The sequence below is a fragment of the Pseudopipra pipra genome, chromosome 2 (assembly GCF_036250125.1).
Source record: "Pseudopipra pipra isolate bDixPip1 chromosome 2, bDixPip1.hap1, whole genome shotgun sequence".
Lineage (NCBI taxonomy): Eukaryota > Metazoa > Chordata > Aves > Passeriformes > Pipridae > Pseudopipra > Pseudopipra pipra.
Window position 1 is genome coordinate 67,808,522 of NC_087550.1, and position 14,642 is coordinate 67,823,163.

The 14,642-nt window shown below is 40.5% G+C and overlaps 1 protein-coding gene across 9 annotated transcripts in view; it reads right to left on the minus strand.

The window, feature by feature from the left end:
• The window catches only part of KLF12 (KLF transcription factor 12), a 241,587-nt gene that overhangs the window by 51,513 nt on the left and 175,432 nt on the right, over positions 1 to 14,642 (minus strand). For 8 of the 9 annotated variants that reach the window (XM_064645882.1, XM_064645883.1, XM_064645886.1 and 5 more), the window contains one exon: positions 13,776 to 13,835. The exons of the other annotated variant lie outside the window; for it this stretch is intronic. In XM_064645882.1, the coding sequence (XP_064501952.1) occupies positions 13,776 to 13,835 (60 nt within the window). The remainder of the gene's footprint in view (positions 1 to 13,775; positions 13,836 to 14,642) is intronic. 9 annotated transcript variants of the gene reach the window in all.

The window sequence follows — 14,642 nt, forward strand, 5'->3', positions numbered from 1 at the left end:
ACAACAGCAACCTTGTTTTTCTGCTCTTTTGGTAAACACTGGCCAGGTTACTGGATTTGTTTGGACTCAGTAGGAAGAATTTTAGACTTTGGTCAGTTGTTTCTATACACACACTAGTGAAATATGCCCTTTTGAAACCAGCTCTTGAATGCCAACTTTAGTGAAGGCTGGTTCTTATTCCAGCAGGATGACCTCCCAACTTTACATTGCTTGGGGTGCTTACAAATACATGGCACATGCAACAAATGGCAGCTTTAAGAAAGGCAGACCAAACGAAACACATGGAACAGGTGGAACAACAGAACAGGAAAAGGTTCTACTTGCAATATTAAGGCTATTCTTCAGTCCAACAAGGCAGGGCTCTTCACTGTACACTGTTCATTGTTTTGTGCAGGTCAAATCCAGATGACAAGTTGATGTCACAGTACCTTTTCCTATTCAAGCATATTTCATAGTCCAAAAAGAACATGCCAGTATCATCTAGCCCAGGAGGCAGGTGTAGGGAGCATGAAGGAATATCTAAGGGCATGGGAAGGTGGTGAGTAGGCTTCTCAGTCTCACTGCAAGAGGCTAGAGGAAGGGTGAGGAGCAGAAAAAAACAATGGACATTTATGTTCCTGAAAGCATACTGTAGGCAGCAACAGGCAATCTGAAAGGTTGAGAAGTGGCAGAGATTTCAAAAGCTAGCTCAACAGAAGAAGTCTCCTTGATCCTGCTGTTAAGACAGTTATCTCCAAAAACACCTCTACTCTAAGAACTGGCTATCTTAGCTACTTTTGCTCATGAGGTCTGATGGTAGAAGTAACAATACTATGGAAACTACCTGAATTTACTCAATTGAAATCACCGCAGGGTTTAGTGCTTATACCAAGATCATACAAAATGATATTTAATGACACTACCATGACACAGCGATAGAGAGGGTGGCTTGGAAAGGGGGAATGAAAAAAAAAATTAAAACAAAAATCAAAAAACCCTCCACGAAATTGCCTGAGTAATTTTTATGAAATGAAAATAATTTACACAGCCATTTTACAGAAAAAGAGAATTATGCCATTAATCAGCACTGCTGGATAATTACACTGTACACAAGGCCTTGCTTTTAGGAAAAAATATAAGCTAATAAAGACAGTCAAACGATTGGTAGTGGCAGGGCTTTTGGGACATAACAGAGACACAAAGCTAAATAATTTAAAGCTAAGGAGTATAATGACTGTGAAACCAAATTATTTTAAGTTTATATTAATTCTCCACCCAATTACATATCTAACACTAAATCCAAAAGCTAGAGAATTCCTCTCAGCTGCAAACAACCAGAGACAATGAGAAAGTCAAGGGGATGTGATCTCGAACATGACCAGACTCTGAATGCGTCCTCCCAACTGCTGTGTACATCCTTAATATTCAGAGGTCTCCTAGAGAATTAAAGCCAGTTCACACTTCCCCCCAGTTACTGTCGGTTCAAGTAAGGTCTCTCCCTAATACAGTCAACTGCAGTCAATCAATTTTCTTTGCGGTGCCTTTTTGCACCTCTCAAGCACCAGCAGCAGATGGCTCAGCCTGGCTGTCGCACTACCACATTTGTAAGGGAGAAATCAGTGAAAAGTTAAACAATGTTGAATTAACAATGAAAATGAAGCCTGGTGTGTAATGACAGTGTTTCATTACATTTGCGTTGTAAGCAATTTAGCCCTAATTATTATTGACCTTTGGCAATACTGCATCCAAGTAAAATGTGCTATCTTAAAAAGCACAGGTATATTGGAAGGCAGACATTGTTTCTGAGAGTACTCATAAATAAACCAGACAGTTTCCCTTCCTGTGTTAGGGGTTTACCTTACAGCTGAGTTTTCAGCATTCAGCCATCACCCTTACTTTGTGTTTGCGCAACAAACAATACAAAACCAATTTGATACAGTACACCTGGCAAGTTATTATTATTATTACTTCTATAGCACCCAAAAGAGCATTAGGTACTTCACAAAGTAGTTAAAAAGATAAACTATGAGCTACAATGAGCTAATACTCAGTGAAACAGTAGAAGTACACAGGGTGGAAAAACAGGAGGTGGTGTAACAGGAGGAAGTATACTGGTTACAGGAATAACATTAAACAGTTACTAATCCAGGGGACACAAGGTTCAGTGCATGTTGCCTCTTCTTATTCTACACTGAGTTCAGAGGAATCCCTGTAACTGAACATTTTATTAGCATGCTTTCCAAATCCACTGTTTTTTTCTAAAAGTGCTGTTTGCTTGCATTTGCAAAATGCCAATCTGCATTTTTTTTGTGTGAAGGTTTTGAAGCCTGAAAACAGATATATTTAAAAGTCTTGTCAGTTCCAAAGCTAATATACCTATTAAGGATTCAACAAACAGCAGCCACAGGTTTTGAAACTTTCACTGATTTCACAGTGATGGCACAAAAGTCCATAACTTTGGGCCAAGATGCACTAGGCCAAATGCACAGAAGGAGCTCTTTTCCCTACACGTCACATAACAGACCAACAAACCACATTGCGGGACTCTGTACACTCACATCGCAAGCTAGAAGAACTCATTACTGACTTGTTTCTCTCACTTGCTCTTCTTTTGATTTTTAGGGCTCCCTGTTTAGGGAACTGTGCACTCCGCTTGGCATAGCTGATCTACATAGCATAGCTGCTATGATGCCGCGCGAGCCTGTGGCTACCATGTACCTCTGTGTCCCTGAAGCTCTTCCCTTTCTTCTGCAGGAAGGATTACATCATCCTTCACCTGCAGCGCAGTGGGGACAGCCCAGGGAGGAGGCAGAACAGAGGAAGGTGAATTAAAAAGAAATTACCAGGAAAAACTACAGTGCTCATTACCAAATCCATCTACCAATACAAACCCAATTGCCACGCAGTTCCCTGCACTCTGGGTAACTACATACTGTCCAGAACAAAGCATGCTGTTGGCACCTCCAGACTATTAATAATAGTAAGGTATGTGCTGCAACACGAGGGAGAGCTGTGAGGGGTAGCACTCTACAGGGCTGGAGTAAGGAATGATCTGCTTCAGGCTGCCTGCCAAAGGCACTGGAAAACTTGACTTTCTGGGTGCTGCCCAAGGATGCTTTTCTCCTGCCTGCAGTACTCTTTGGAGGGCTTTTGTCCAGTCGAGGCTATACTGAGCCAAATGCAGGTGGGAAGTATCCCTGCTCATTCTCCAGCCTCCCCAATGGTACTGCTGCTTCCTGATGAAAGTCACTGGGATCCCTCATCACCCTACAGATAAAAGCATTCTGCTCTGCCCATGGGGCTTAACAGAAGTCACTAGAGCCTCAGGTGAGAGTCTGAGAAAGAAATCATTCCCCTTAGTCCCGTAACCCAAAGGTAAGAAAGAGGAAGACTGGAGGCTGCCAGAGGGACTATTCAGGTTTGTCCAGGACCCACTGAAAATGTAAGGATTAGGATGGTCTCCCAAGAAATAGAGGAGAGAATAGAAAAATTCATAAAGTTTTGACCTCACTCCCTGCTAACAGCCTCAAATACCAGAGGTTTTGGAAGTGGAAAAAAGCAGTAAACCAGCATGAAGAAAGGAAGGGACACAAGGGGAAAAAAACCTGAAAAGCTAGTGTCCATTGCACCACTGCAGTGGTGTACCATTTAGCATGAGGACACATACCCAAGGGAAGTAAAGTGTGTATTCATGAACAATGGTCAAGTCTTGCACCACCTTTAGGTTTCCACACACACAATGTATCCCTGAGATGAAACGTACCCCTGCTAGGGCGCTTCCTCCCCAACAGATGACTGACAAACTGTGGAGCAACGCACAGAGAAACAATCGCTGGCTTAGTCAAAAGGATTGCAGACAATAGCTGCTAGAAGCATTACTAAACATGTTGATGTTTCATAACAGTTTCATCTCCTTGCTGTTTGTGTTTCTGTTTTGTGTGCAGCAGGAACAGCTAGGCAAGGTGATGCTTGCTGCTGTGCAGATCTGCTGCAGCAGAGCTGATTGAGGCTTCCCAGTTCACTTCTTCCAACAGCCTCCCCTTGCTGTGGAGAACTGCTGTAGTGTATTGAGAGTCCAGCTCCCTACAGAAGTACATACAAGGAACTTACACCTTGTCTATATAAAACCTTCAGCTTTCAAACCACTAGCAGTGAGTCCACAAGTAGAAGCAGCAATTTGGCTTCTATGTGTACCGAGCAGAGACAATTTGACATATCATCTATTTTTCAGAGGATTAAGGCTACCACCTGTCTATCTTAAAGCATCAGCCTGCCTCACAAATACAAACATGCAGTTATAGGGTTTTCAGGGACACATTATCTCACATTATGGTATATGCCAAGGGGTTAATCTAAGTCTTGGAGATATGTTTTGAAACTGGTTTTGCTAAGCCACTGTCATCTAAATATAACTTCGGTTCATAAAAAAAAATTAAAAAAATAAATGTCTTAGGAGTTTCCTCTGAAAAAAATGGCTCTTTGAGGCCATCCTGAGAATTCCTGGAAGTCTTTCATGTGTTCTAAAAATCATCCCTGTGAAGCCCTGCACAGTCATCCCTCCCCACTGCAGGCACCCAGAGAACGCAGAGCCTGTATGGCTCCTGCTCCAGTTGCCCCCAGTCCTACAGCTCAAGACAGCCCTTCCCAACCAGAGTTAACCCTCTACCCAAACAATTTCCACATGACTTTGCAAGCTACTTCTTGTAGAGAAAAGCTTAACTGAATTATCATCTCATTCCAAACTAGTTTCTATACAAATAAGAAAGCCCATGAGCATAACACCTAAATTTATTGAAATGCTTACTTTCCTGCAGTGGTTGAGAGAGTGCATATTACTTTACACAAGCTAATACAATTTTGCCCCTGTTCCTACAAAGGACCAACCACGGTTTCTCCCTAAGAGGGAGTGCATCTCTGTGCTCGCACAGCTGATATTCTTCCAGGACTCTTTATTACCATTTTCCCTATGATGGCTGCCACAGATGAGCTGTTCTGCACAGATTTTCTGCTCAGTACGGGGGGCTGGGGAGGGGGGCATTAATTATACAGCAAGATGGAGCGGGGCCAGGCAGCCCCTCTGGTGCACCATCTCCTCCATGAACAACCCTCTTCCTGCTGCTTTACAGCTACAAGGATCACCTGTTGGTCTTGGCACTTGCCCAAGCTGGGGCCTAGCGGAAATGACAGAATCAGATAGAAATGAGAGCCAGCTCCTATTCCAGCTACCCAAATGAGGGAAATACGAAAACAGACGATGGCAACGTGATCTACTTCCTGCACGTGGGAGCCAAGAGGGGGTGGGGTAGAAGGAAATGGAGAAAGAAGGGGTATACATTGAAAAAGAGAAACAAATGAAAAAACGGAACCCCCCAAAATCCACTAAAAGGAAGCTTTTCTTCCTCCTGTTGTTCTCTTTTCATATTCAGCACAGCAAAAATATTAGGAGAGTTTTTCTCCATCTGAACACCTGCCAAGAGGGAGAACTAGCTACCTTGTTCCTGCTCCTGCTGGAGATGTTAGATGTTTCCATCTCCCACATGAGGTATCTCAAAGGGATATTCAGGTACACAGTAGAAACAATCTGCCTTTTTCAGGCTGGCTCCTCTCTGTACTGCATGGCGACACACAAACTGTTTCAAGATTTGCGTCAGGAATTCCCTTCTCCCACTACAGTGCTCAGCAAAACCTTTTACTTGATATTTGGGTGAGCTGCAATGTTGTGCAGCAGAAGAATTAAACACCACTCACCTCTCATTTTGTTATTCCAGGCAGAAAAAGCAGCTAAGTAACCCAACAGAAAAGGTAACCATCGCTAACAGTATTTAAAGCAGAGGAATGCTGCCTTTTAAATGGTAAAAATACAAACTAATTGCACACTGCATTTTCATATGTAGTTTCATATGAGCCCTTGGAATCCATATTTACTCTAAGCAGTAACCATCCTACCATCCAAAATCTCTCATCAAATTTCTCTGGACCCTTGAGTTGAGTGACACCATATATATATACTCTCTCAAATACCTTTTTAGGCTTTAAGTGAACTTTTAAGAATTTTTTTGCCCAATAATTTTTAGAAACAATAACAATAAAACAGGAAAAACCTAATTCTGAAAAGAAAGTTTCTCCCTCTCTGACCAATGGAATGGGTCCCCAGAGCTTCCTTCTTCCTGAGAAACAAGCCATGAATAATCAATATATGGTCCAATTCCTCAATAAGCACTAAGCCTTTAAACACCCAGCATTTGAGTCTCTGTGAGTTTGGCCTTTAAACTGTACCACTCTTTGCCCTTGTCTCTCTGGTTTCCTGAGCGTTCTCTATTCTGTTCTTTCTAGCAACTAGGTAGGTAAGCAGAAGCAAAATTCGAGCAGTGGGAGCAAGCTGGAGCTAATTTGCACTTTATGAATTATTCAAGTCCTCCTGATTCCTGCACCTGCACCGAGGCAGGAAGCTTGCAAGGAACAGTCATTACTCTTCTCTTGGGTTTGCACAAGCCTGGTTATTGCTCAGATACTTTGTTCTGTAACTAAGGGCTTCAGGTCTTGTATTAAGCAATGGAAATGGGAGAAAAAAAAACCTAACCTCATGTTGTCAAACCCTTCTGCTGCCTCAAACCCAAGATAATAATTTAACCCATTCTGAGGTGAATTGTATCAGACTGATGCTGAATTCATCTCACATACGCTAATCCGGATCAGAGCATCAGCAGAGAAAGAAGGAATGGGTGGATGAGCTGGTCTTGTCAGACATTTACTCTGCTGCGTTAAACTGTACGTTTAAACTTCTCCCTGGCTCAGTAGAAAGTATTTCATGTGCATCAAGTATTTCACATGATAACTTGATCATTAAGGCATCCTTCTCCACAGATGTACCATAAATAAATTTTCTCCCTGGCATTCTGGCTATCAGGGGTTAGTTTAATACTATGGGAAGAGCCTATATTGTGCTTGCAACAGGGTGGATTTAACAAGCAAACAGGTCTTTTCCATCTCAGTCTACTATCATCTTGGTAAAATGAATGTGACTGCAACTCCAGATATGATCCATGAATCTAGACAGCTATTAGTAACATTGCAGAGAGCAGATACAAAACAATTAGCACTATGAACATTTTAAGATAACGATATGTTTTTGAGCTAATATGCTAAGGCAAACAGATCTAAAAGTATTATGCAAATTCAAAGCAGCAAACACCATTTTCACTGTATCTCATGTCCGCAGTTGCACTGAATATCTTTGGGTCTTGTCCTTTATTAACATTGCTGTTACCAACTAGTCTCCGGTTAAAAGATCGCCTCATTAATCCCCAGAAGCTAAGCATCATGCTTTGATTGATCCAGTAAAACAGATCTGTGGTAACTGATAATGAAACCTCTTTAATCTCCTCTTCCAAAAAAATGAGTCAAACACGAGTGTTAAGCATTCAGAAAGGTACAGTCAATCCTTATCAAATCTTTGTTTTTCTTCTTTCGATGCCTAAAGAAGTTAATTCATTTTCCCATTGACGCAGAATGCATGATTGGTCTTGTGCTGCTCTTATCGCATTCCTATCCAATAATAGGTACTCTGGCTCCTTTTTTAAGGTATTTTAATCGAGCATGTAAACATGTGTTATTCTTTGATGCTCCTTCATTCAGCATCATTAATCCCCAGCATGAAATCAATAGACTTAAAACTTTTAATCACGTCAAAATGCAACACAGAAATCCACAAATGACTTCAGTTCATCACACACACTGAATAGCCTGCAAATTGGAAACTGTGCCTTCTTTTTGCCTTGGGAATCAGCAAACCCTAAGCTAGTCTTTCACTGAAGTAACATGATTCTTTCTCCAAGAATATGCCATTAGGCCAAAAAAAAAAAAAAGTTGATAAACAAAACATGGGATTTTCTGTTTGCTCAGTCATCTTTTTTTGTCCCTTGTGGTCTCATTGGCCTTATGAGAAACACTTTTTTTACTGCAACCTCTTGACAGTATGCATGTTTAAAAAAAGTTTAAAAACAATTACAGTAACTGGGTTACAGAATGTACTAGAGGTACAAAAGAAGGGAAAAACAGCTTTGTGGTTGTTTATTTTTCCCTTTTTAACAGCACACATTGTTTCTTGGCTTAAAAAGAATGCATAAGGGACAACAATCATAGGCCCTTTAAAAATAAAAAAAAGAAGAAAGATAATTAGCTCAATCTTATATATGATTTCCAAAGCCCCTGGGGCATAGGAATTGACAAGAATCTCTTTGATGGGGCAGAAATTGTGGTTGAGATGCAAAAATTAAGGACAACCAGACCCATCCTTTGATTGGCAAAAGGGCAGAAACAGGTAAAATGGGAAAAGGGAAAAAGAGCAGCACAGGACCAATCTAGACAATTGGAATATCATCTTTAATTCTACTACATTAAAAAGCACTGAAAGCTTGCTAATTTGAAAGAAGAAAATACAGTTTGGAAAGTGAAATACATGGAGAAGTGTGGAAACCGGCACACTGAAATCCTGATTTGGGAGACTTCCTAGGTCCATGACCACATTCCCACCCACTGTCCCATGAACAGTCCTAAACAGCATGTCCCTAAACCCATGAAGTCCTTCACTGGTAAGCTGGAGCTTATGGTACCAACCACAAGGCACGTGTTCACACATACTCATTCTGGCAACTGCCTGTTTTCCACCCACAGGCAGGGCCATGTCCTGAACATTGTCTACATCTTGCAAAGAAGCCCCAAAAGGCAGGCAGAGTTCTGATAGTGGTAGCACCACAACACTGGCAAGGTGTTGTGTCATAGCCCTGCAGTCAGGTAATTCACCCAGAGAAGGGGCATCACCCCAGGAATAACCTGGCCATAAGGACGCAGGGTCTTCTGCATAAGTGTCTGTGAAAGTGAGGCTACTCTGCAACCAGGAATGCAAGAACCATGAGGCTAAAAGTTTGGGCAGAAAAGGGGGATCCTGGCTCCATACTAGAAATCTGGACACAGCTCTCTGAGGGGAATAGTGAAAGCTCTATATCAGTATCCACAACTGTTTCTGGCCTGAGGTTGCTCCAGTGAATGGAGCCTACAGTCCCAGTCCTGTCCACATCCAGGCAGGATACAGGTTCTTCTTATCCGCTCTCCTTCTCACCCCATGACTTCTGTGCTCCTGTCTATACAACAGCCCATATTCAGCAAGAATGGAGATGAGACACTCCACTGCTCCCCAAGTATCTCATCTGATTAGGCCTGCACCAAGGATTCCAATGATTATAACAACCCTGAGATGCTTGTGCTGAGAACCTACATCTCAGGTCTCCCACTTTGTTGACAAGCTGGTTAACGAAGCCCATCTGCAGAGGTGGCAATATTGATGTTGCTGCTGCCAGCTTGTTTGTCAAAAGAATCATCTCTGCTCCACGGTTATATAAAAAGGGTTATGCAGATTATCTGAGGGAAACTGACACTTTTATTTCCTACTGGTTCCTTCTGTAGTCCATAACAACTTACCTAACCCAAATGGGCTGTATTCCCACAAAAGCACTTATGATCCCTTGGCCATCAGTGAAGTATACACCTAAACTAGATGGGTAGGGGCTCCTTTTTGGTTGCTCCGGAGACATGCAATTCTCTCCAGTGACTATAATAAGGAATTCAAGTGTTTTTCCTCAGAGGTAGATCAACCTGCAAAGCTTAACTTTAACATACAGGTAGGAGTTTGTGCTCACAGTGAGGTACCAGTGCTACTTGCTCATGCATTAAAAAAGTTCTGTGAGCGCGTAACAGAGACACCAGTGCCTCCAGTGTAGCACAACATAGTCTCACTACAGCTGAGAGAGGGAATGAAAATTTCATAGCAGGTATGACTAATCTGCACTTTACTGTAAGTATCCAGAGTCTTAGTGACCTCCTGATTTTGCAGTTTTTTCCCACTGAAAGTAATGTTTATGCACTGAGCTGCATGAAGGAAAAGATGTAGATTAGGGAATTACTTCAAATGCTTTGGTTATCCTAGATGCATTAATTTTTCATTACCTCCTTCATGAAAAAACCCCACAACAAACCAACAAAAAAAAAAAAAACACAACAGTAAAAACCCTGAGGTAAAACTAAAATATGAAATGAGGACATTCCAAACCAAATAGCAGATCAAGCATATCCTTCTGGCAGTGCTCTTGTTACCAGTAACTTCCTATTCATTATCATCATCATGACTCTTTATCCTTTTCTTAAAAATTATCCAGATTATCTCTGCAAATGTGGGGGTTTTTTCCTGTTTGACAGATGCTAGATTCACTTTCAGCTGAAAGCAATCAAATTTTAGGAATAAGGAATACATTTTTTAAAGCCTGTGCTCTGTAGTTTATAATTTTGTCCTGGAGATGAATTGCAAGCACAGACTTGGGCCTCAACATTCTTACTAACTTAATGGGAATCCTAACAAGTCAAACAGTATACTCTGCACTGCAATGCTTATTTTCTTTTTGAACTGGTGACAAATGAGAACAACTGTTTCAAACTAGTCTTACAAATGACAGAAATAAAACAGAACACTACAAATGTTTGTCTTTGAATAGTGGAGAGTCAAAGCAATCTAAGGTGAAAATGGTGTCCGGCAGGGCAATTCAGATCAGGAAAGTCATCCAACTCCATAGCAGCTTGACCTGAACATAGCCCCAGAGGCAGTGCTACAGCTGCCAGAGAGACAGCTAGCCAAGAAGCTAGCGGAGGTGCAAGCCAAGAAGCCAGCCATGAACCCACAGGCCAATGCAGGAAAGCTATATTCCAGAATTTGGCATCTGGGTCCTCCAGCTGCCAAACATCCCCATCTGGCCAGGCCTGCGGACAAGGTGTTAAAAAGAACAGGGGTAAATTATACAAGAGCAAAAGAAGTACCATTTGCAAGACACCAAGGATGAAGAGGCATGTTGTGCCTGCCAACACATGAAACTCACACATATTATCACTTTGTCCTGGTGGATCAAGGGAGGCAATATGGACAAAATGCTCAACATTTTATAGGAGATGAAGAGTTAGATGTGCATGAACAGAAGCAACAGCCCCAGCCTGTGGCCATCCACAGAGGTCAGCAGATGTAGAAGATTTGTGTGGAATTGCTTTTGAGTAAAACTTAACAGCTTTGAGTAGAACACAACTAAAAAAAAAAAAAAAGGAAAAAGCCTACAAAAAAATGTTTCTTCAAGACTTTGTGATCCACTGTTCCTCCGTCATCCCAAAAGATATCAAAAATCTAAGAATATTTCTGCACTTTCATAACTAGAATACCATAATTTTGAATTTAATTTTATGGAAGGATAACTCTCTTCCAATTTAGTGGAAAAAGACAACTTTAGTAATACAAAATTGAAAAAAAAAACAAATCCAGGTAGGCATAAAATTTAATTCAAATGAAATATATCCACTCATATAGCTGCATTTACTTGTAGCCGAATTCACTTCCGACAAGCAGCTATTGTTTCTAAACTGCAACAGCGCCGTATCCCAAGAAATGGGACCAGCTGTGAGGAATAATGCCAGTGTCAGCAGTATTAAGTGCAGGGTAAGAATTCATATTTTCAAATAATACACTGACTTAAATATTAATCTCATTGATCTAATTTCCACCTTTCACTCTACAGACAGATTCACATGGCCTAGATGAGGTTTGGCAGATGCAACGTTCTTGATCGATTTGGTCCTTTATTTTAAAAATACATAAAACCCCTATAGTTCTCTTCCAAATTTCTGGTTTTATTTGAATCTATTTCCCTTGCCAAATATTACACTTCAGTCTCATCTCACTCCAGTCACAGTGCACTAACTTTGAGCAGTTTAAAATTGCTACATGAGATTACAGAATTACAGAATCAACTAGGTTGGAAAAGACCTCTGAGATCACCAAACAACCACCTTGTCAACTAGATCATGATACTCAGTGCCACATCCAGTCTCTTCCTAAACACCTCCAGAGACAGTGACTCCACAACTTCCCTGGGCAGCCATTTCAATGCCCAATCACTCCTTCTGTGTAGAATTTCTTCCTAATGTCTAACCTAAACTTCCCCTGGCTCAACTTAAGATCGTGCCCTCTTGTCCTACTGCTGGCTGCCTGGGAGAAGAGACTGACCCTCACCTGGCTACAACTCCTTTCAGATAGTTGTAGAGAGCAATAAGGTCTCCCCTGAGCTTCCTCTTCTCCAGGTGACTAATGTCATCTTCATATACATCTCACCATGCATGTTTTTCAGGGGGCCTCATTAGTAGGATCTCATATTCATTACTATGATTTGTGTACACTCTATATGTAAATCCATGAGTAATTTTTTAAGCAAAATATTGACAACATTTAAAAGGAGTAAAAAATTAACAACATAAACTTCCTTCTTGAAAATGCTTTCTGTAGAATGGAAGCTAATATAATTGGTGATTACACAGAATACTATAGTTCATTTCAGCTAAATAAGCCTGCATTAAAAATTGTATCTGAAATATACATATATTTTAGAAACACAACATTTTGGGAGACTACTTGGCTCTTCAGAATAATTTCTGAAGTTGCACTGATAATTTCAATCAGATCAAAGAAAATTCTAGGAATTTTTAAAAAATAAATGTATCGTTTCAATTTCATAGTCAAGGAAACCTTAAAAACTTTGTATTGGCTTTAACAGAGAAATTGTTCCTGCTGCTTCTTTGAAAATGTTTGAGTAATAAGATCCTGCAAAATTTAATATAAATATACCAGTTGTAATTAACTGCAAATTGGAGATAGGAGTAGATTTACGGAATGATTTCTGTATTTGACTACTCATTACCAATTTGAAAGTGTAACTGCTCTTAAACATGACTTCTTCCTAATTTTATTATGAAGCTTAGCTGTACTTATAAATGTGAAGAATTTGATTTATTCTGCAACTTATTTGCTTGTATTGAATGTGCGAAGTTGTTTTTCCTTCTCTACTCCACAGGCACATGGATTACTAAGGATAAATAAAGCAATGAGTTGATGGGTTTATACCTGTCATACAATGACCGTGACTCAAAAGGAATCTTCTGAGGGGCCCACAAAACAAACGAAAGGAAGGAGGACAAACAGGCAGCAAGAAGACTGAGAGTGGACATTTCATTGCACACTATTTTAAAACCCAGTAAAACAACAGCAATGAATCCAACAAAACCAGAAACCTATCAGCTTTGGTATGTCCCTGCTGTCACATGACATCATTTCTATTTAGGCAAGTGGGGTGAACCTGAAGGCCCTTATGGCATCACAACACTTGTTGAAACCTCCCAGTCACCCCCACACTGGACTGGCATATAAACTCTGCACCCTAAAGCAGGGCATCTACTAGGCACATTACACAGTAAGGTTCTAAAATTATGCCCTCCTTGAAATAAAAGCAAGGAGATGAGAGCACTTTCTTCACTTTACAGCTTTGCTTGCCAACTGTTTCATGGTAACTGGCAATGGCCCATTATAACATGAGCTACATTGATTCACATTAACTTTGGTACTCAATTCCAGTAGACTATTATGAACATTTTTAAACTACAGACATTATTAAACATCAGATAAGACACGGGGGTTTTTTTCTGTTCTTGTATTTCAGACATTTGGATTTGGAAGAAAAAACAGAAGTGCAGCTTTCCCACCACCCTCCCAGCCCCAAAATATAAAACTCAATTGGAAAACTCAACTTTGGACCTTTTCTAGCCACACATATTCCCCCAGTCATGACACAAAGAGGGAAAGAAACCTGAAAAGCACTGCTACTAGACTTTGTCAATAAAACAGAATATTATATAATACACAATAAAATGCTTCATACCTGGAGTTGAAAAAACGAAAAGGGTTAACAGCTGACCTGGCACAGCCCCACATGCTCTCTCTGGAAATTGAACACAGACAATAAGGAATTTTAAGTTACCCTAAACAATCGAAGGGGACTTAGACAAGCTCGAGCAACACTTACTGCAAAGTAAGTAAGGCACATAGCCTCAGTGTGGAAGGCATTTTAGGATTTTCCCATTCACTTAAAACTCTTCTTAAACTGAAACTGCTCTGTAGAGGTCCCAGCTAATGATAAGGAAGTCATTAGGAGCTCTGCGATTAATTTGCATGGGAGCAGAGTCAAAGCTTAAGGGTCCACATGTCACTCAGTCGTAATTCTGGATCATGACGGATCATATTTTCTTATTAAAAAATAATCAGTGATCAAGAGGTAAACATTAACAAGAATCTACAGCAGACAGACACTGCACGAAGAGTAAATAGAGGCTGGAGCGAATGACTGCTCCCAGAATTCTGCTGCATAAGTAATATTATTCCCAACACATCACTGAAAAAACATAGGCTTTAATGCTTTTTATTTGAAACTGGTTCCACCAGGTTAGGGGGAAAAAACAGAAAAACCTGTAGAAAGCCAAGAACAGGAATAATCCCTTTAGTCCTTTCTGTGGTTGAGACCTCAAATGTACTATGAAATTAGTCTGAGGCCAACGCCCAAGAAACTAGCAAAAATATTAAGAGTAACAATATGAATCATAAAAAAAGATCTAGTACAGTAGCAGTTGAATGCATTTGCACTGAAAATGTTTTGGATCTTTCATAAAGATAAAGGTAAAATGGCCAGGTTGGCACAGTAATTGTTGAAAGTGAAAAGGAAATTTTCAGATCAACTTCTCATGATTTATAT